The 23,600-nt window shown below is 30.3% G+C and overlaps 1 protein-coding gene across 2 annotated transcripts; it reads right to left on the bottom strand.

Annotated features, from left to right (window-relative positions):
• Nucleotides 1–3,316: 3,316 nt before the first annotated feature.
• LOC132943755 (short stature homeobox protein 2-like) lies at nucleotides 3,317–23,600 on the bottom strand. 2 transcript variants are annotated; one of them, XM_061012841.1, is made up of 5 exons: nucleotides 23,037–23,600; nucleotides 11,264–11,502; nucleotides 10,919–10,976; nucleotides 6,075–6,241; nucleotides 3,317–5,893 (listed from the first exon to the last, which is right to left on the bottom strand). In XM_061012841.1, exons 1-5 carry the CDS (start codon nucleotides 23,380–23,382, stop codon nucleotides 5,702–5,704), a joined length of 1,002 nt encoding a protein of 333 aa, XP_060868824.1. In that variant the 5' UTR covers nucleotides 23,383–23,600; the 3' UTR covers nucleotides 3,317–5,701. The 2 variants fall into 2 exon arrangements, with proteins under 2 accessions (XP_060868824.1, XP_060868825.1); XM_061012842.1 differs by having other exon boundaries at nucleotides 6,081–6,241; nucleotides 23,037–23,598.

Consider the following 23,600-nt stretch of genomic DNA (forward strand, 5'->3'; position numbering starts at 1 on the left):
GAATACCACTTAGAAATATTAAGCATCTGTTTTTAAAAACTATTTATAAAATTAAAATAAAATATAAAATATAGTTTTATTTTTATTATATAGTAATTAGGTGGTATTGATCAAAAGTTCTCAAACTGGTCCACGCATACGAGTGTACCGTGTACGACGTACCACTGCTGGTACTCGTAAGACAACCTGGCGGCACAGAAAATACATTAAACTATAGATACGTTAAAAATGATTGTTATACTTATACCGGTAAATCATTTTGAATGGTTTTGTTATAAGACATTAGTAGTACGCGCGTTTGATCCACAATAAGCATATTATAATAATTACACACTATTAAAAGGAGTAGGTACCTAAAATAAAAAAAAAAAACTTAAGAGGACGCTATACGCCCGCATGCGTTGTCTCCGTCTTACAAATGTACAACATACCAAAATACTGTTTTGCGCGGGATAGGTATAACCACTCCCTCGGTATTAATAGTAGAATTACCAAAATTCCACAACGCATAGGTAACAACTTTATCTGTCTCGTAGCGTTTTTATTTTTTTGATGGCATTTGCCAATAATTTTTAATAATTAAATGAAAAATACGAAAAATCCTAATGTTTTCAAACTGATAACTTTAATTTTATTTATGTTATACATATTATGATAAAAACGCTACGACACAGATAAAGTTGTTCCTTATGCGTTGTGGAATTTTGGTAACCCTACTATAAATACCGAGGGAGTGGCTCATCCCGCGCAAAACAGTCTTTTGGTATGTTGTAAATTTGTAAGACGGAGACAACGCATGCGGGTATAGCGATCCTCTGGTGACTGGTATAGATGATTTTTTTTCACTTGTTTCAAATTATTTAAATGTTATACATTTAAAATTCTCCAACAATAACAAAAATTGTAGACACTAAGATAAGTAGATAGCAGCTGCTATTAAACAATATTTAACAGCCATTTACGTTTTACTAGATATATATAATATTATAACCGTGTAATATAGGAACGTCGTATCTACCTATATTAATATACACTAAACACTGATTCAATATACCTTTAAATAGCACCCCTATAAACGCGGCATCACCGCCTATGATATAATATAATAATATTGTATATTATTTTAGCCGCGCGCACATTGTATAATATATTATTATTTATTACACGCACATACACATACATGTACTACATTATATTATATATAGGGGTATACGTAGCGCGTATGAGTTTTATAACGTCCGAATTTTCAATACCGTTTTGCATATTTCCGGGCGGCGCGACTGGCGGGCGTGCGCCCGGGGCGGGGGTGAGACTGCACCCCGGAAGCCGTACCGGCTGTGGGGGGGGGGGGGTGTTTTTGGATATTCCGACGGCGGTGCGCGCGGCGCACAGCAGCGCAGTGATTCCCACGCCGGCCATATATCACGCGGGAGGCCAGAGAACGCGATTTATACCGACGGGGGGGCGAGCGATCCACGATTGCTATTCCCAGATTGAATTAAAACGCCGTTAAGTCTGCGCATACACATACAAATATACAATATGCATACACACACACAACATGTATATAATATATATACAGTTGCAGTACATCGCGCCCGTACGCGAGATTTACCCCACATTATATTTTTTAACGCCAACGACGCTCACGCACCAGAAGAATATACATAGCAGGGTGTCTCCGTACACACCTACCTGTCTACTATGGTATAGTACTATAGCATTGTACTAAATAATATGGATACACTCCCCGTCTCCTCCCGGGAAGACTTCGAGTTACGTATATTATAATATAGGTGCGCACGACCACGTTTGAATATTATGGTTAAATAAAATATATTACCTATAATTCGGAAATGTGTACTTCAAATTTAAATATATTTACAAATAATATTACTTATATATTATGTAATTAACTATATAGTCTGCAGTTCTGTGACGAACATCGCATCGTACATACGCTTCTATCGCTCTCGTCGCCATAATATATAGTTATGGTAACAGACATGCGATACCTCGGACAAAACAAAGTTGTACACTACACCATCAAGTTATATGATAAATATATTCTATACACATCAAATCGGAATATCAACCAATCAAAACGATATTTATCGTTATCTTCACTATCCTCGTCGTCTCCGAAGCTGGACAATAAAAGCAAACATTTTGTTTCTCCAAATCGATATGCGCACCTCTCTCCGAGGAAAATAGTTCACTGATGTACTTAGACATCCACCGATCACAGATCTGCCTCCTACTCAAGGTGTGATCTGTGGACGGAAAACGATGGCTTTATTCGTAAGTCACCGCCAATATTTATTAAAAATATTACTAATCTCAATGCACTAAACCACGATCTTGGGACCAGATGAGTCTACGTTTATAATCTCAAAAGATTTCCTTAAAATGAAAACACTGAACAAAAACAAAAAAATATTAGAATGGTATCTCGATATCATACCTCGCCAGGTCTATACAATCAAAGCGGTAATTCGTCATCAACATCACTCTATTTCCCTGCAACGAGGACATTAAAACAGTCAATTGAAGAAATGGGATTCTCTGTTCTAAACGTATAAAATATCCTCAAGGACCAACAGACTGCATCTGCAAGTATTTTCTATGAATGTCGTAAAAAATTAGTGGAACTTGAACATATTTAAACTAACAAAATGTCTTTAAGTTATAACTTAACTTCGAAGTCATCGTCGAAAAACTCAGAAAAGTTCGCCAACCATTTATAGTTTATATTTCATATCTAATGTTTCATATTAATAGGTAACTACAATTGTAATCGTTCACAATGTTATATTTTTATGGTCGAGCGAGCAATAATATAATATAGTATCCTAATGTATAATAAAAAAAAATTCTTAAGCAATGAGAGAAATGTATTTTAATTTTTTTTTATTTTGAGTTCAGGTAAACTAAATTTTTTTAAAATTAATTTTAACAATCATGCGTTCGATTTTAAACAAAATAATCTTCTTCTTTATCTGGCACTTAATACTCTTTTAGAGTTTTCATCGCCAAAATAATAATTTTCAAAATTATATTTGAAAAAATTATAAATATAAATGCACAGTAAATACACACTAAGCGGCAGGCGCATAAGTATAGTATAATAGTATTATGTGTTTACAGAAACCCGCGAAACACATGAGCACACCACACTGCGCCATTGCAGCACCACCACAATATATTATCGTTTTTGTTTGATATAATATATGACACATGGTCAACGTTTATATTATTTACTATGCATTTTATAACATATAAACGCACCACGTCCATTAAATTGTATATTGTATGTAGCCATGTTGCTAAATATCATGTTTTTTCACTCGACAAAAGTTTTAACTATAAACAAAATGTCACAACCATCTACAAATTAGTAAAACATATAATATAACACTTAACACGAGTAACTGTAATAACTGTAATAATATACAAACAATAATAATAATGATACAAAAAATATTATTACATAAAATAATAGGTAATCATAATAATAATAATTAATACTAAAAATAGTGAGATTTTACAACAAAAAAAAACGCTACCTACCTATAAGATGAAATAATATATTATGGATGTAATAATGTGGAATTTTATTTTTAGGCACATTTTTTAATTTTTAATTTTTTAATAACTCGATCCCCAAATTGCACAAGTAGGTACCTATAAGTAACATTTGTTGATTTATTACGACCTTTATATTTTTCAATGGATTTCTTTGTTAAGGTAATTTTTCACGTATCTGTTCGATCAAATAATACAGAGTGACAACTGACAAGTTGACCACATCAATATTTGCGGTATAACTTTTAACTTTGATTGGAACATATAATATTATAGGTTATTCACAGCACATGCATTAAAAATTATAATCAAACTGTTTTATTAATATAATAAAATATTTTTAACGCGTATTTGTGAAACTATGTCCTCGAGTTTAAATGGATTTATATCATGTAAAAAATTACAAGTGTTACAATTTTAAGACAAACTTATATGGGTAACAAAAATAAATATATTAACTTAATCTTCCAAATTATTACTATATTTTTTAACACTACTTAAAACAGCCACAAATGTAAGTTTTTAATCTACAACTCGTACAAGTATAGAATATATTTGTATACAAATCTTAATCATAAAAGTTTCTTGGATTACAAGAGAACACTGTACATTATTCAACGAGTAAAAATATTATACCGATGGGACTTATATACTTTACATTTACAATATTTGAGTTACTCTATATCTACGATACTATCTTGAGTACAATATATTTAACTTATTTTTAATATTATCTATAGTTTTATAAGTGTAATTTGTTAGATTTATCTGTATTATTGCACTAAAATACAATCGATGTCATATCGGCGATTTGACAATTCTAGCTATAGCAATACAAGTTTAAGTTAAAAATATTTTGTTGTTGTAAGTTTATAACATTAATTTGAAATTGGAATGCTTAGTTAAGCGTTAAATGTATTTTACACGTATTATTAAATCACCGTATATTATCGTATACAATTGAATATAACAGTAATAATACTACGTCAATGTAAGTATATATAGCCACATTAACCATACAGTATAATTATAATAATAATAATAATAATAATAATAATTATATAAAATAAATAAATAAATACAAATATAATAAATAAATATAATAATATACATGTAATTGATAGTAAATTAAAGTTATTATCATCGTTAATCGGTAGGTCATTAGTTCAATAGGTGTTCAATGTTCATTATTACATAGCATATAATATATTATTTTAATTATTAGATTATTGTATTTCAAATATAAGACGACGAATTTTATTAGGTATTAGATATTATGTATAGGTAGGTAGGTACTCATAATAAGTCATATGAAAACAACGTTTAAATTTCAACCTGTGGTACTAAATATTTTTAATTTATGCTTTTACAGTTATATACCTATAATATATTAATATCATATTAAATAATTCGCACCCCAGCAAAAAAGGCGACACAATTAAAAAATGGAATTTTCAAAAAAAAAAATAAAGAAAATTATAGGTACAACTTATATTGACTTATAAGTTTCAGATAAGTATTTTTGGCAGTAAATTATATTACATTATAAAAAATTATTATTCTGTAAATCGAATCTTATTGAATATTATGATGTGGAACATTGCAGGACAAAACATTAAACGCCATTAAAGCCGAAAGAAGTTATTATGTCACTTTTTTGCTTTTCTAAAATCATTGTCTGTTGTTACGACACCTCAAGTAATATCTATATGTCACTTTTCAAACACAAATTATAAAACTAAAACGGTCAAAACTCGAAATGTGTCGTTTTTCTTCACCAACGGCACCGCACATTTGTCTTGAAACACTAATGTGACAAATGTGATGACTATGAATTCGTCTAAAAGTAAAACTGACAAAACTGCTCAATGATGAACAAATTTAAAGTTTGAGGTAATAACTAATAATATGACGTTTATCGTGCACGCAGGGGTACATCAGGGATACGTATTTAATAACAACATAGTATAGACTTAAGATTGGCAATTTGTTGAACTGTGTCACCGTTCTCACCGTGGCTGTGGGTGCGATATGATATTTCGAAGTAGCATGAAAGTATTATGTAAATGTTGACAGTGTATAAAAAAAACATAACGAAAAAATGTCATGCCTAATGTTAAACAATCTCTTGGTCTCTACTAATGGCTTCGGCATGTTTTTTAGCTTTTAACCGCAAATCAGCTATACTAGAATTTTTGGTTAACAGTCTATCTTGATGTAATGCTGCAAGAGCAGCTAGACTCAGACCACCCGGAGGATATGGCGCAGGGCACAGAACACCTCTTCCCATGGCCACTGCATAATGTAACTGCAATAAATATATATATTTCTCTATGACTTAATAATACAATAATATATTTCACGGCTAAGTACAAGATTCACACAATTTCTGTGAACCGTTACACATTTTACACAGCAGGTTGAATTTTTATATTTTTCTTAACGAGTTATTTGTTTTAAGTATTAAATGTAATCGATAATACACTAACAATTACCTGTTGTGCGGCAGTCAATATGGCCGGATCGAACGCAGAAAACGCAGCCGCAGCTGCAGCCGATGAATTGAATTGCAATTGCGGCAGTCTTGGCACGTTTACGTACGGGGCCACTCGACACGGCTCTAGAGGCGTTGATACGTTCTGGTGCATCATTAAGCCTGTAAACAAATAATAATAATAATAATAATAATAATAAAATAATATATAGCAGAGTTCCTAGCCGAGAAAATATGAAATAATAGTTTAAGTATTATATTATGTATACTATAATTTCTAATACAGAACAGGGAGATTGGTCAGTTAAATGATATACGGTAACGGTGCATGGCTCTATTCAACAAAATATTCTCAGCACACCTTCAAAACAGTGAAAACCCCGACTACGCCACTAATGTGCGTATTGTATAATTGTGTACCTGTACTAAATTAACTCTTATAATATATGATGATATTGTATAGTGATTAGGTATTTTTGCAAGCGACACGCATTGAGCTTTACATTTTACAGGCAGGCTAACCGAAGTAAAAAACTCGATATCGCAGAAAATCGTCACATATTTTAATATCGTAATAATACAATAGCTACAATACGCGGAAACACAGACAACAGTATACGATCAAAACAACAATATAAAATATATATACCTTTGGACGGGATCGTCTAAAACACATACACATTACAGGCATTATTGGACGACTGTGCGGCGTGTGTACCGCTTGGCATGCATGCGCGCACGCGACGAGACGGTCAATAATAAATTATTATCAGTGCACCGATTGTGACAATAACAATAATAATAATAAGGGCGCGCGCACACATATATACACGCATATGGGATGTTTTTCGCGGATCACGGAGGGATTACAAATAATCTGGACCCGTACATAATAACACACACACACACACACATATATATATATACAGTCGTCGCTTAATCAAGTTAAGTGTGTGTGCGGCGCAACGAGTGATTGTCACCCGATTGCACCCCAGTGAGCGATTAGGAGAACTGTTCTACTGCAGCGGACCGTCTCTCTCTCTCTCTCTCTCTTCGTCTGTGATCCTCGCTAAACGGTAAACACACACACAATAATATATAATATATAAACATTCGCAAACTCCCGTATCCCTGGTTGGGGTGAAGGTGGCTGCTCCTCGGGGGAGGAGGGGATTTGTTTGTTTGTTTTTTCTTTTTCTTTCACTAATTCAATTTCGATTCCTCCTCGCGGTCCAGTCGTATGTGCACTTGCGCTAGCAGCACCGCGAACACGACGACGACGACTGTTGTACATATTTCATCCGTTGATATATGATAATAATATTTATACAATATATAGATAGGTAAAACTGTAAAAGACATATTAATTTCACATAGGAGACGCAGTGGCGCAGCAAGGGCTAAAATGTTGCGTGGACTACAGCCAGCATAAAAAGTAACCCACGAAGCCGTTGCCCTCACACCCCCCTATGGCTATAATATTATTCACTTAAAAATATAAAACAATTTTACAAAAAAAAAACAAATTTTTGTTTGCTCAAGTTTAATTTTTCACAATAATAATATTATAATGTTAGCATATAATAGTTCAGTGCATATACTGTAAAATGATGTATAATAATCGTACTGATGTACCGAAAATTTTTTTTTCTTATAAACAACTACAGGTATCATACAGCTAATGATATTTATCAAATATTTATCATAGGTAGGAAATATAAAATAATTGTAAAATTTAAATAACAATTGAGAATTACCTAAACAGTTGAATTTTAAAAGGTTTATCAATATTTTATGAAGCAATTGAATAATTCATTTTTTTGGGAGGAGAGGGCAATTATAAGTTTTGGGGGTACTAAGTCCCCCAGCCACCTCCTATAGATACGCTCATGAGAAGACGGCTTCAAGGACCGCCGCCGGCGAGCACAGATTGAACACTATAATAGTATAATGTATATTGTATGATAATACATCATACCATGTCTCATTTTGTAAGGCCCGTGTGAACTATTGTCATTTCATTCGTCCGTTTTAGGAGATTTTCATTACTCGTTTGTACGTACCTATAGTAAGTATACCTACAGTAGTCGTCGTAGTGGTAGTTGTATCGCACTTTTTACACGACTATATAATATCGTCCGTTCGGTTGTAAGTATAACAGGAATATGTACAATACATCTACGACATTAATATGTAATCATATGTAAGCCCAAAGTCGAATATAGATGTACGGCGAGTAAATGTCTTTAACATGCTGCATTAGCCACGATGACAAGTGCCAGAAATAAGGATGCAAAAATTAAGAATCAATTTTATTTTATATTTACAAATCACATTGGGATCGGCAACGTTAAGCAGTGAGTAGGCAGATACAATACCTGTAGATGAATACCTACTAACATGGGTTTTTGTTATAAATGTATACCTACTATAAGCGTGTAAGCAACAAATATTAATGCATAGATAACATAGCGATCGATTCATATTGAAAATAAAAACCGACTAGTGAGTATACAAACGATAAAGGTACCTATATTTTAGATTTAGATGTTAACGACGAAGCAGGCTATGATGGCCAAACGTCCGTTTTATACGGAAAGTTCCGTATTTTAAAAGTCTGTCCCGGTTTCCCGGCAAAAGTTTTCGGGACGCTTAACTTTCCCGTTTGTAATTTTATAAATACTAAACAAGTCTTTTTTATTCAATAAAAGACAAATATGTTATTTTATTAAAAATAAACGTTTTATTTTAATAAATATAAAAGCAATCATTGATACCGTATTTAAGTATTTTAGCCACAATACACATACCTAATAAGACATTGATAATTTTTCCAACACCCGCTCACTCAAAAAATTGTAAACACGTTTAAAAATGCCAACATTTTATTAATTTAATATTCCGCGCACGAGAACTATACACATCCATTAAACTCTATTTGATTTCACAAAAACAATATAAAAATATTATATTAGTAAATTAAATTTCAATTCATATTACATTTACAAGTTCTAAGCAAGCGCCCCTGTAGATATTATATAATTGTACCATATTATATATATATGTTTATATTTTTTTACCAATAGTCGCCCCGTTTATCGGATAAGCCTTTGGCCCCGCTCAGATTTAATATAATTCGTTCGTCGTCGTTGTTTTGCGCACCCGAAAAAAAATTATACTTACATTATTAATATTAATGACCGAACATAAAACGTGTTGCGGTACGTTAATCGCGTTTGTATACGATTATATTATATTATATATGCGAGTGCGCGCGCGGGTCGGCGAATATAATACTATCCCCCGTCGGACATTAAAATGAAATTATCTTTCTCGTTTATTTTTTTTTTCATTTCTAAATGACAAGTGCGATTTTTATTCCACAGTGACTGTGTATATTATATGTACATTATAACCACTGCTGCGTGTACCTACTGCATTGATTTCGCTCGTGGTATTCGTGTATTGCAAAATATAATATGTAGTTATTGTTAACATTAGAATAAAACGAAATCCAGCTAGCATTCGTCATAATTCGTTAGTTATAATAATATACTTATACAGGTACTATAGGTACGTCCAGGCGCGGACTGGCTACAGCATCCCTTGGCCTAAAATATATTTGCCTAGTATTATTTATTATATATTTAAAGACTCGAGACACCTAATGAACAGCAGATCATTACCAACTTACGATTTTGATTAATTAATTAATTTTGAAAGTTTTGTTGTAACTTGGTACTTATTTACGTTTTTAACGTATATTCAATTTTTAATATTTTTTTTAAATAAAATAAAATATATAAATATTTTATAAATAATCTACATGTTGTTAAATATGTGCCCCAACAGTTTTTGTTATTTGCCCTTTAAATTGTGTAGCATCCCGTGCCCTTTTTTACCAGTCCGCGCCTGCAATGGGTACGTCGTGCAGCCAACAAGACAATATGCCAACGTATTTATAGTCATCATCAAAACAATATTATAATGTTTTTTTGTAAAATTATTATTATTACACGGGTGGTTTTCAAATTTAAGTATTCATATTTCAATTTCTTAAAGTTGTATGATGAAAAAAAGTAACACTTTAATAATATCTATATATATATTATTATATTATGTCTTACGCACGCGATACTATTTAAAAACAGATTTGTTGTTATAATTCAAAAATAATGATATCCTTCCTTTTATTTAAAAGCAGCGGGGAACCCTTCTAAAACATTTTATTTTTTATCGTTTTGATAAAATACACTAAACACTTGTATTTTTGTTGTTTAAACATTTTATACTAAAAATGCTATTATATTTGGTTGTTTTCCTGCTAAACAAATTGTAAAAAATAAATGAATATAGTTCATAGGTAAGTTATAAAGTAAAGTGATAATGTTTGTAAAATATTAAATAATATAAAGTTTATATATTATAACCATATAGGTGGTACATCGTACATATTTTATATAGTTTGGTAAAGCTTTAAGTTGAAAAATTACATTAAGTTTTTCTCAAATAGTATAATATGTATATTTATTAAAAGCATACAATAAAAAGTATTTTCAATAGGTTGGTTTATAGACAACAAATTTAATTGTGTATTAAATTATTTTTTTCAAAATGAAAAATTTATAGGTGAATTAATATAGAATTGCTTTCTATATTAATACCATAAAGTTGAACGTTTTTTTAAGATTGCCACACATATCCATTTTTTAAAGTAATTGTTTAATGTGAATAATATATAAAAATATGGTTTGAATTAAGTAATAACTCGATAAAGCGACTACATATAAATATACAAATATATTATTTGTTAAGGTTTTATTGCATTAAATATCATACCTTTATGCATCTGACTTTCATGCTTTCGGCATTTGGCCCGCCTGTTTTGAAACCATACCTAAAAATGTTTAACATTTTAATTACATTTATGATTTTTAAAATGAAATGGTATGAACTATCCGTGATTGAATATGGTTGAATTAAAAATCTCTAAGTTGAACTATACAACGTTATATTCAAATGTTAGAGCATTGTAATAGTGATGTTTGAATTTCAACTTTTGCACATGTTTATACTTGCCCTATTGCTTGAACAATTATTTTTGAAAACATCAAAGGTTGATATAGTAACGGTTTCTTTAATATTTTAAAATTATTTCTGTCTAACTTATAGAATAAAACTAACTTGTACTCTGGCTTCACTGAGACCAAGGCGCTGACTAAGCTCTTCTCTCATGAATGCATCGGGGTAGTGGGTTTCATCAAAAAGCCTTTCGAGTTCGTTGAGCTGTTCAAGAGTGAAGTTGGTCCTACTTCGCCTCTGCTTATTGGACGGACCATTTAACTGTTTACTGTTATTGTTTTTTGAACCATCGAACGTTTGGCGGTAGTCTTCCACACCGTCATCTTTGGGCTCTTTGAAATCTAAAATGTTCATTTTGAATGTTAACAAAATATTTAAAATAGAAAACTCCGTATAAAATATATAATTTGTATTATATTATGTTGTAGGTATACTTAAATAGTATTGTATTATACATATTCGAATTGTTATACCAAAATAACAACCAACCATAGTTTATCGAGGACAACAATTTTTAATTTTTAATTTTTAATATTTAACATTTTTTTTTTCTATTTCTTAGTTGGTTAAAGTGCCTTACAGGATTGTTATTTTTTTCAAGTAATATATAAGCAATGTATACGTATTTCTGTATACTTTAAAATTGTATCATAATATGACTTTATATATTATTGTATTTTTTTCCGTACAGTTGGTTATTCAATGTTTCAGATAAAACCAATAATGTGCTATTAGAATATTGAAGTAATATTATATAGGGTATACTTCAATCATGGTTACGATAAGTTTAATTTCAATATTTTCAAACTATCTTTCAGTTAGTTGTTATACTATACATAAAAGGATCATTGTATCAAGATGTATTAACATTTTTAATTAGGGTTAATTTATATAGGTAGGTACTATTGTTTTATATTTCAGTTATTTTTTTAGTTGTATAATTTATGATATACAAGCTAAACATTTAAATTTATACATGTATATGTATATATATATATTTATCTGCATTCTTGTTATTAAGCTTGATTTTAAGTGATTCAATTAATTATACATTTTTCGAGGTTAACATTTAATTGTACTGTTTTGCAACATATTTAATTTTTAGGAACTTTGTTACAAGATAAATAACAGAATGGTAAGTTAAGAATAATTTAGTAAAACAAATTATTTAACAGAATAAATTAATATTGCTGTAACTATTTTATGGTTAAATTAAACTCAAAGTTTTGTATTCATTATTTAATTAAATATATATTTGTGCTCATTGAAACAAATATTATTATAATTTATATTATAGGTATAAATACATTCGAACAATTAGACAATATGTACCAAGTAAGTACCTATACACACGTCATGGTATATTACAATATTCAATATTGTGCCTATAAATATATCGAGTTATTGATTAATACATTTTATTTTATGTTGTTGGTGAAATTTAAAAAATAAAATAAAATGTAGGTTAAAAATTATGGACTAATACAAATATGCGATAAATTAATGCAAGTAATTAATTCTTATACTCTTCTATAGATAAGTGTAATTAGAAATTCTAACTTATACAACTGTATAGTGTACATATGGTATATTTATATGTGTAAATATGTATAATATATGAAAATAATAATGTGTCTTCCACAAAATAAAACCAATGAACAGATGTGTTTAAATATTTGTATCATTACTTATATATTAATGTGCATTAACATGGAATTATACTTCTTGTCTTGTACATTTGAAAATAACTAAAATATGATGATTATAATATAATTACGTATAGTGTTCGATTTACAGTATTTAAGTACTTTATATTCTAACAATTATTCTGTTAACTTGCCAATAATACTAATTGATTACCGCTTTTATTATGACTTTTTTCGAAGCTTAAGGTTTTAAGTACCAGTAACTAGAGGGGTTTGAGATAAAAAAAAACAAAATTAATTCGAATATGTGCATTTAATACCATTTGGCAAATTAAACAAGCGCACAACATAGCTATTAAAAGCTTAACGTAATCGTTTTCTTTATTTCATTATTCATTTCCATCTTCCTCGCTTTCTCTCTCACGCTTTCCAAATGTCCTTCCTCCCTATTTTTACACTGTGATTTGCAGCTACTTAAATGGGTCTAACAAATTAATTGGGGTTCCGCCTATCAAATCGATTACATCCAAATCGTATTTAGTATAAGTGTAGGTACCTGCATTTCATGGAGTACAATTTCTCCTGCGGATCGTTTGAGTAAAATTTGCATGAGTGAGTTTTATTTTATTACACTGTTTCTTGTAGTATATTATTACATTTTTATATTTCTATAAATTAATAAATTCAACCTATGTATTAATCACGATAAATAATTACATAATTTTACAAACACTATTAAATACACTATAACTCAAATAATACAATTTTTTGTCAATTGTTTCAAAAATGTAATTATTTTAAGAATATATAAATTATTCATCAATATAAGATATATTAAAATTTTTTTACATAACGATATGAAAAATTAAAATAGGCTTCTACGTCGCCTAAAAATTCGTTCGCAGTCGTTTAAATATAAGGTATAAAATATTATTTGTTTGATCTGCCGACAATCGTTTGCAATCGTGTTATCAAAAAGATAAAATGTTCGCAATTATTATGTAAAACTAACTTAAATAATAAACATATATATAATATATACTTTATTTCCAAAAGTCCAATTATTATCCATGTCTATTCATTTTCACTAAAAGAAAAAGTTAAATACATATTTTGTTGAACCACTTATCCAACTCAAAAACTGGCTAACTGAATTAATCAAAAAATGTATCCATTTACATTGTATACATTATAATATTTACAGTATATATATACGCTCTATTCAGATTAACATTAATTCATATATAAATGTATAAATAGGAAAAATGCTATTTAGAAAACAAAACTTATGTATAAATGTCATTGTTTATTCTAGTTATCAATACAATTATTTAATAATAATATTCAGTATCAAATTAAATCAATTTAAATTTAAATAAATATAAGTATTTAAGTGTTCATTTAAATTAATTAATGTTGACTTAAAAATGACTAGATGTAGATGCAGCGTTAAAGGCAGAGCGAATGAATAAAATATTAAAGTGTTTATATGAAGTAAATATTTATTCACTGAAAATAATATTCAATATTTTATTTAAAATATGTGACACATATTGGCGCTTGACGTAAATAATAAAAATGTAATGCAGTTGCCAAAAGTGTACTTTATTCGATATTTCAAGTTGAAATTGGTGTGGTTATTAAACCACAAATAAAAAGTTTAATTTATTGCCGTAATTATATGCATACATTATTGAAATGAGAAGTATAGTAATTGTTAATCGTTGGGACGAAATAAATTAAAATAAAGTACAGTGAGATAAAAAAAAAAGATGAAAAAAGTAAGTGTTCGAAAAGTAGCTGTATTGTTATATTATATATATATATACAGAGTAAACCCTTTGTACAAGTCTACGATTTTTATTATGAAATAAAATTACGACGATGAGACGCTTTGTTGGAGTTACGGGGCAATTAATTTAAGTCTGTAGCCCTGAAGTACTCTGGGGTGTAGTTACGAAGTCCCGCCCCGCAGTTGAGGAGGCCTTAAGACGTTTTATTCCCCCCCGCAGCACCGTCCGGCTCACCACCCTGCGACTGTGCCTCTGTTATGTCTCGGATTAGTCTAATCCCATTACTTTAATTAAGAGAAAGGAAGAGAGAAAGGAAAACCACTCTCCGTTCCTCGCTATAGCGTAGGTACCTATACATATATATTATATATAAACTATATTATCATTTTACACCTCGCGCAAATCGTTCACACCTATAATAATAATAATAATAATAATATATATAACAGTTATCTGATCCATCTACAATTGAAAGAAGTGCCCCGAAATATATTATAAATTTATTTGAAACACGGTGGTTTTATAATGAAATAGAAGGTTTAATGTGATACTTGTAATGAAGAAAAAATTACATGTTTCATAGATTGAAGAGTCTTATCTCTTACCTATACATGAGTTCAATAATTGTTTAATTGAAAACTAGTGAATTATTTTAGCAGCAATCTATATGATATTATTAAATTATGTAATTATTTAATATTTTATAACAATGGTTATTAATAGCTATTACAATTTAAGATTGGGTAGCGAATCACGAAACCACTATTACTATATATTATGTTTAACCTTTTTTTTTGAAATTAACGGGCATATTTTTTTGACGCATATCTTCTAATTAGAAAATTATTATGTGATTTTTAAGATTATTGAATTGCATTTTTAGTAATATATGTTTTGGCTACATTATGGACTGGAGAGATTGCAAGATTATTGAGTATTGTCGTATTAAATGATTTGGTTACAAGGTACGTAAAATATAAAAAGATGCTTTGCTTTAGCTCGAAGAGTTAGGAATGGAAACATTGAATACGATTGGCGTTTAAAAATTTGTAGAGTCCCATAATTGAATACTGTACCTTGAATTCATTTGATAAAAAATGTATAGGTTAATAGCCTAGTAGTTGTGTGATTTGAAGTCGACAGAGAGAGGAGAAGACGAAAGTGAATGTTTAAGGAGAGGAATTTGATAAGTATAAATGTGAATATCGGATAAGACGATGATCTATACTCTATAATATTAGGTACCTAAATAACGTACAAATTACACAGTTGGTAAATTTGAGTTTTGCGACAAGATTGGTAGGTATTAAAGTAACCTATTAAGTACCTATTTACAATGATGACTGTTAGATGGTTTTTTTATAAGATGGTATATTTGTATGACAAATGTGATGTGAATATGTGATAAGGAAAACATTCACTTCGTCAATATCAGTGATTGTTTTCAGACAAATAATATTAGTAATATTTTTAAATTAGTTTTTTGAAAATTTTCATCACCACAAATTACAATGTTGGAAATACGCCTTCAAAAAATAAAAAAAACGTGTGCGTGGATGATTAGGCACATACTTAAATTTAATAAAATATTATCATTTACATTTTTGTCTACATCTTCGATGTCTTTAAACCGAAAACGGATCAATTTTGGTAATTTACAATGTTGTATCTACCTATATATACGCATAATATACCTAATATCCATATCGTATAATACCATTTTTTTGTATTAACTTAACGAGTTAAAAAAAACCCCAACTCGCCCAGCCTTGGTAATACGATAAAATAAAAATGTTGTAAAACGAAAATATTCATGAAAATTACGATGGTCGAGCATAAATTATAATAATCGTTATTGTCATCGCGGATGCCGCAACACGTCTGCATAACGATAATAATATCTATTGCTGTGTTTGGTGTATTATCGTGACGTTATGTTATTATCAATTCCCCCACGAGACGTTCTCCGATATGATAATAATTGGTAACAGTAATTTTCGGGGTTTAGCCTGTGTGTGCAGCGTACGCCTGAGTGGAGTGCGCCGTTTATGTATATGTATATATTATGTACAGACACTGCGCGTCTGCGCCGTACAGCAGTTACATTCATTAATGTACGCAGTCAAGTATAATTCAATCTCGCCGAATATTACACTCTACACTACTATATAATATATATATATGTATTATGTATATACATGCGTCGTGTACGATAAAAATTGTGTAATACGATTAACCCGAGCCGGGGACGATAATAATGATTTCGAGCCACCGTGTATATACGATATAATATAATATACAGCGGTGCACACGTTTGTTTTACTGGGCGTGTATTATTATGTGATGGTGAAAAAAACAACAATAAATTCGCCCGTGTAACCGACCTCGGATTAATAAAACGAATAAAAACGGCGCGAAGACGCAACAGTGGGGACGAGGGGGTGGAAAAAAAATCCAATTTGGTATTTTTGCCGCTCACTGGCAAACTATATATATATACGGTTCTAATGAAATTCGGTGGACGCAGCGCACTCAATCACCCTCACCGACCAAAACAACTTTTATTTATATATAGGTACGACTGAACGCGATTCCCCCCTTTTTTTTAAAAAAATAAGAATAAAAATAAAAAATACATTCCCATTATTAAATTTTTTTTTTATTATTATTATTATTGCCGAACCAACATAACATTTCGGTTGATATTTACCGCTAAGGAATAAAAATAATAATAGCACATTTATACTGGTCAGATTATCTGCAGATAAAACCAAACAAACGGATTTTACAGGATACTGCAGCTTAGCAGCTATATATAATATATTATATTAATAACCATCTAAAGTTGTTATAATTCCATATTATTCGTTCACATAATCTATGCATTGATTATAACTAGGGCCCGGAATTTGATGACAAAAAAAAGATTAAAATGACCACAGAAATACCAAAAATTACTTTATAATGACTTAACATTTTTAAAAATTTAAGTTTTACAAAAATTACGTTTTATACAATTCGTGGGTCATAAATCGTATATTATAGGTTCTAGCTCTTTAAAAATGTTTACTCTCAAGAGAGCCTTATAAATATTTTTTTGAGGTTTGAAATAATTCGATCGACTTTTGGGAAATTTTTTTCTAATTAATCGGGCTTAAAATAGTATCAGCCTACAGTTTATTAAATAATCATAGATTGCGACGACAAACGATAAAGATAATGAACGTCGATAATCGACAAGCTAATGGAAACTGAATGTGTTACGGTAAAGTGTAACTTTCAACAAGAAAAATGCAAACAAATGTAAAAAAAAAGTACAAAAATGAATAAAATGCACCAAAAATACTAAAAATGACCGTAAAACAATAAATTTCCTAAAAATGCAAAAATGCAAAATAAAAATTGTACCATTAAATTCTATATTCCATGAATCAAATTTCTGAAAGACGAGCTTCGTATGTATTCATTAGAAAAAAAGATGCGAATGCATCAAGTTCCAGGCCCTAATTTATAACATTATTATATGTTACAAAAAATTATTACATTATTTCCTTGAATCTAATTTTTTCGTTTTTATGTTGTAGTAGCAAACGTGTACAACGCTTAAATGATTAACAGTCGTATTTAAATTGAAATTTGTTTATGGTTTATGGCTGTTGGTCATAGATTTTGACAAATTTTAAATAATTTCATTATAAATGGTTATAATGGGTATAAAATTATATGGTACAGTAGGGAGGTATATATAAAATATTATATTATATATTGCCATGTTATAGTGTTGAAGTATGTTGCCCCCTATATTTTAAATTCACATTTTTGCCAATAATAAAAGAAAACTATGTTTAATATGATTTTATATTTTGATAATATAGATTTAAAATGAAGTGTGTGTGTGTTATTTTATGTGTTTTTGTACACCGTACACAATTAATAGCAGGAAAAATGCTTCAAATTTCAACTTCAAAATCTTTTCTGATAGAAAAGAGAATCTAGTTGGTAATCATTTGGGAGGTTATAATTAAAAATTCTCACAACCCGCTTTTTAAAATAATCGGAAACAACAAAAATTTACTTGAAATATTCGCCAAATGACAATATTTTAATTTTCTATACATTGATTACATTGCATAAATTTCAAAATATTTCGACCCTTTTTGAAATATTTATAGACATTTTACATTATTAATTTTTTTTGTTAATTTTTTTATAAATATTGCCTAATAATACAACGAAGTTATTCACACCGTTCTACGATAGGGCGGTATTGACTCAAAAGTTAATAACAATGGTATAAGATATAAATAATATATATCTATTATTATTATAATAATTAAAGATAATATAATGAATACAATGTTTACGGTAGAACTTATTTCACAAAACTATATCATAATAGTAAAATAAATAATAAATATTACTGTAAGGTAATATACATGTATCATTAAATATACAATTAGTAACATAGTCTGACAGACCGTCACTACCAAGGTGACATACAAAGTATGTTATTGTATACACAGTCAATAGATGCACGAAAACTAATTTAAAAAAAAAATACAAAAATAGCAAAATATAATTAAATTAATTTTAAGTATAGATTATATAGAATAAGAATAAATAAAAAAATATTGTATGGTAAATAAAATTCTATAATGTAATAAACAAGATCATATATAATTATGTAAATTATTGTTAGTAACTCAAATGTTCGTTTCGCATTATTTATGCCATGATAGCCGTTTATAAATTATACGTGAAACATAATAATATTATAATATACATGATATAATATAGGAACATATTATAATATATCATCATATGTTTATTAAATAGGTATTTAAATATTTACACCGAATTATATATTTGTGTGTGGAAATAAGATGGTTCGGTTGTATACTTAGCCCTTTATATATAGGTAATGTGAATATTTACAAAACACAAAACAATCATATTCTAAAGCTTAGCATTGAATAATTTACTATTAAACAACATAATCGTAAGATTTTATGACTCGCTGTTACAGTAGCTTTAACACGATATCAAGAGGGTCGAATACCTACGTATTATATTGTGTATATAATATAGTTGCCTACTATTCCAGTATTGTGTTATTTCATGTTACGAGTCTAGGCTATATTATAGTCTATAATATAATTTCTCTTGTAAATATTTCAAACCAATAACCTCTGCAGTTGTGGCTCAAAAATAATAATGTTTCATACGTTCAATGTTTCATATTTTAACCATCTATTTTCTTGAATATGTATACAATAATAATATTTAACCAACAATATAAAAAAAGTTAAGATAAACCTATATAGATGAATAGAGTATAGAGTAGTATGGATGTTATTTCTTTTAAACCCTGATTAGTGTTTTGGCTGTACAACTTAAAAATACAATTATTTATTAAAGTAAAGGGCACTGGCGTTATAGAACTTTAAAATATACATTTTTACGGGAGTAAAATAATATTTAAATAAAATTGGGTATTATTTTTATCCATCGAAATACAATTTTAGTACCTATATTAGAAAATTATCTTAAATTTTATTATGTATATAGGACTGGTAAATATTATAATTATTAATTGTTTTGCAATTTGGTATTCATGTAATGAACTAAATATTATAATTTATAATACAGGTAACATTAAACTCGCATGTACCTAGATAAAAATATTAAGTTCTAACGATTTAAATTGTTAAATGACTTAATCGCTCAAGAGGACGCCGCACGTCTTATTCCATTCAATTTGTTTGTTATAACTTAAAATCCGTTTTTTGAACCACGCAGGCATAATATTTCTAGAACCAAAGTGTCATAATACAAATAAGAAAACTTTGTCTGTTTTTCGATATACGTCTTCTCAGTTCATTCCCAAGCAAATCTTTTTTTCTATTATTATGATCTGGTCATTACTTAATAATCATAAATGTTACCGATACTGAACCGCCTGTAAATAATTACCTTCACAAGTATTTAAGTACATTTATGATTTTAAATTATAATTTTTCCCGAAATTGTATAATAATTGCCTATATCGATGTCCCTTAAAAAGCGATCGTGTAGCGTCCTTTTTATAGTGGATTATTGAACATTCCAAGTTTTTGTTATATTAATACAGGTATCTTTCACGGTGTCTCAGTGTGTCCTACGTATTATATAAGTATATTATTAATTGGAAACGTACACCCCAGTATCAACTTCCGGAAATATCTTCCAGATAATATAGGTACCTCGTACACACATCTTTACCCGAACTGTCATTAATCTGTAAGTACATAATAATAATACGAAATATGGATAGGACATCGTGACGTGCACATAATGAAAATCGTTATAATCATTATACTAAATGACTAACCGTGTCATGACAAGAGTCGTTTACCAGCTTAACTATATTATATATAATGGTATTCCGTACAATGTACTGTAGTAGTTATTTAATTTAAGTTTTACGCGTATAATACGTAATGCAGTATAACATATAAATATATGTATCACGTAGCCTAGGGGCCAGGGGTGGTAAATTATTTTGACACTAACCTTATTATTTCATTTTTTTCGAGCTTGCCATTAAAATAATATGTAAAATATTATACCTATATGTATAAAATATTATTGTGCGTTCAGTATATGTTATTTACGTTCCTAACGAGATCTACTAATCTAATCTTTTCCGAAAGACGTTAACGATACTAAAACAGTACTAACATTATACCCAGACAGCATTTTGTAATGATAATATTATAAGATTATTATAATAACGTTATCGGTTATACCTCGGGTTATACTAATATTATTCGGCATTAGGTATAATAGGTATATGTTATAATAATATTTTTAAACAAAAAATTCCTGACCGGGATGACGATATTGACTATTAAAAATAAAAATAATATATACCTATACATATTATATAAATATTTTAATTTTTACGTGTCCTCAAAATGTTTTTGCGAGCTAAGGTTTTGCCATCCCTGGGTTATAAGTACCTAAATAGTGAAGTTCGACACATTTAAATCGTTGGATATTGTATCTATTGCTAATGCATAGGCAATAATATTAATCGTACCTACGTAGGTACATAATAAGTATGTCGAATAAACGAAAACGTTAATATTTTATGTAGACCAAAAACAACTGTTGTTTACAAAAAAATACCTCGAGCGTGTTACAGTACAACATAAAAACTGTATTAACCCGTTTGCTTAAACAAACATATTATTATATTTCTGCAGTTATATATATTTTATAGTTATCATCACATCCATATATATATTAATATAGGTATAGACGGCACGTTTCCCATACCCTGGTGTTGGCTGTCAAGAGCCAACATCATTGTTAGAAAGAGATATTCGATATACAATGTTGTCCCGTGAAGAATTGACCGGCCAGAATCATTTGATGGTACCTATACCTTAAATTATGAAAAAAACTCTTTAAAGGGTGGGCCTAACTTTTTATTTTTTTAGCTCTGGGCAATTCAACTTTTTGTTAAATAAACCGAACCTCATACACAATCAAACCAGAAATGTACAAATAATTTTTATTAAATTTAAAAAAAAAGTAGAATTCTGTAGAATAATAAAATAAAAATAATAATTGCAGTAAATACGGCGTTATATTACTCGATTTCTTTTCAAAAATGCTAATTATTTATTTTAATTTTATATAAATTATTCGTACATTCCTGGTTTGACTGCGTGTGTGGTTCGATTTGAGTAAAAAAAAGAATTGCCCATAATTAAAAAATAAAAATGTTAGAACCCCTCCTTAAGGGGTTATTTTTTCATAACTTAATAAGGTATACTATAATATTATGATGCCAGCCGGTCACTTCTTCACGGGACACATTGTATAATATACACAGAATATGATAGGTATTCGCCATATTTTTCTAAAAATCTTTCCTTCCTCTCTCGTTATTCGTAAAGGCTATATTATATATTTGGTCTTGAGTTGTATGCTATAATTTTCTAACAATGTTGGCTCTCGGACTTCTCTCTCTCTCTTTCTCTCTGTCATCAGTTAATTTCTTTATGATCGGTCATCTGCAGTTTGTTTTAATTTTGTAGATTTTCAAGTCCAGGTGTCTCGCGTATTTGTCCGCAGAGTCCATGTATACAATTATTACGATTTATTGAAAGTCTACCGGCATGACCGAAATCACTATAGGTGCGGTAAGCGTCAATCTCCAACTATTATAATATAATAATATGATACAAGAAACCGAATTTCAGCGGACAGATTTTGAGCGAAAATCCCTTAGACGTTTTAACTAATAATAATATTATAATGTTATTATTTGTATCATTATTATTATTATAATACATCGAAAAACGTATATTGTCCATTGCGATAACGTTACCTACGCCGCATGATTTATTACAATTAAACGCGACCGCGGTGGCCGGTGGCACGTACCTGCGACGGCTGCGGCTGCGGCTGCGGCGGCAGTGATTCCGGCGATCAGCGCCCGGTGATGGTCAGACGGCGAGGGCGGCGCGCGTGCATGTGGCGATTTGGCTGTCGCACCGGACGATCGCCGGTCGTCGTCGTCAATGTCGTCGTCGTCATCGTCGTCAATTTCGTCGTCGTCGACGTCGTTGTTGTTGTTGTTATTGTTGTGGTTTCCGCGAGCGTGTAGTCCGACGCCGGTCTGGCGCGGCTGCAGGAGCGTCATCGGCGCAGGCGGTGCAGGTGATCCGGGAGGCGATCTCGAGTCGTCCGGGTCGATCACCGGCGACAGCGAAGACGCTCGCGAGTCCATCGGCGGAAGCCCCGGGCAGCAGATAATTCGGCGACGGTGCGTTGTGGCGCAGTGCGCGACGGCGACAACGGTCAAATATTATACGGTCGGTGCTGAGCCAGGGAACGGCGCGGCCGCGGCGTGCAGCAGCATAGAGCGGGCGACGACAACGCAAATCTCTTCAACTGGTCCACACGACGCCGGCGGCGGCGGCAACGCGTTATCACTCGATTACACAG

This window comes from Metopolophium dirhodum, chromosome 4 (assembly GCF_019925205.1).
Source record: "Metopolophium dirhodum isolate CAU chromosome 4, ASM1992520v1, whole genome shotgun sequence".
NCBI lineage: Eukaryota > Metazoa > Arthropoda > Insecta > Hemiptera > Aphididae > Metopolophium > Metopolophium dirhodum.

Bases quoted from the DNA above. Each gene is read 5' to 3' on its own strand.
- LOC132943755 (XM_061012841.1), bottom strand. From the start codon at position 23,382: ATGGACTCGCGAGCGTCTTCGCTGTCGCCGGTGATCGACCCGGACGAC. The intron at 10,977-11,263 runs GTTAGTTTTATT...AAACATTTTTAG, and splicing joins TCAGTGAAGCCAGAGTACAA to GTATGGTTTCAAAACAGGCG. The intron at 5,894-6,074 runs GTTAGTGTATTA...TATTTATTGCAG, and splicing joins CTGCCGCACAACAGGTAATT to TTACATTATGCAGTGGCCAT.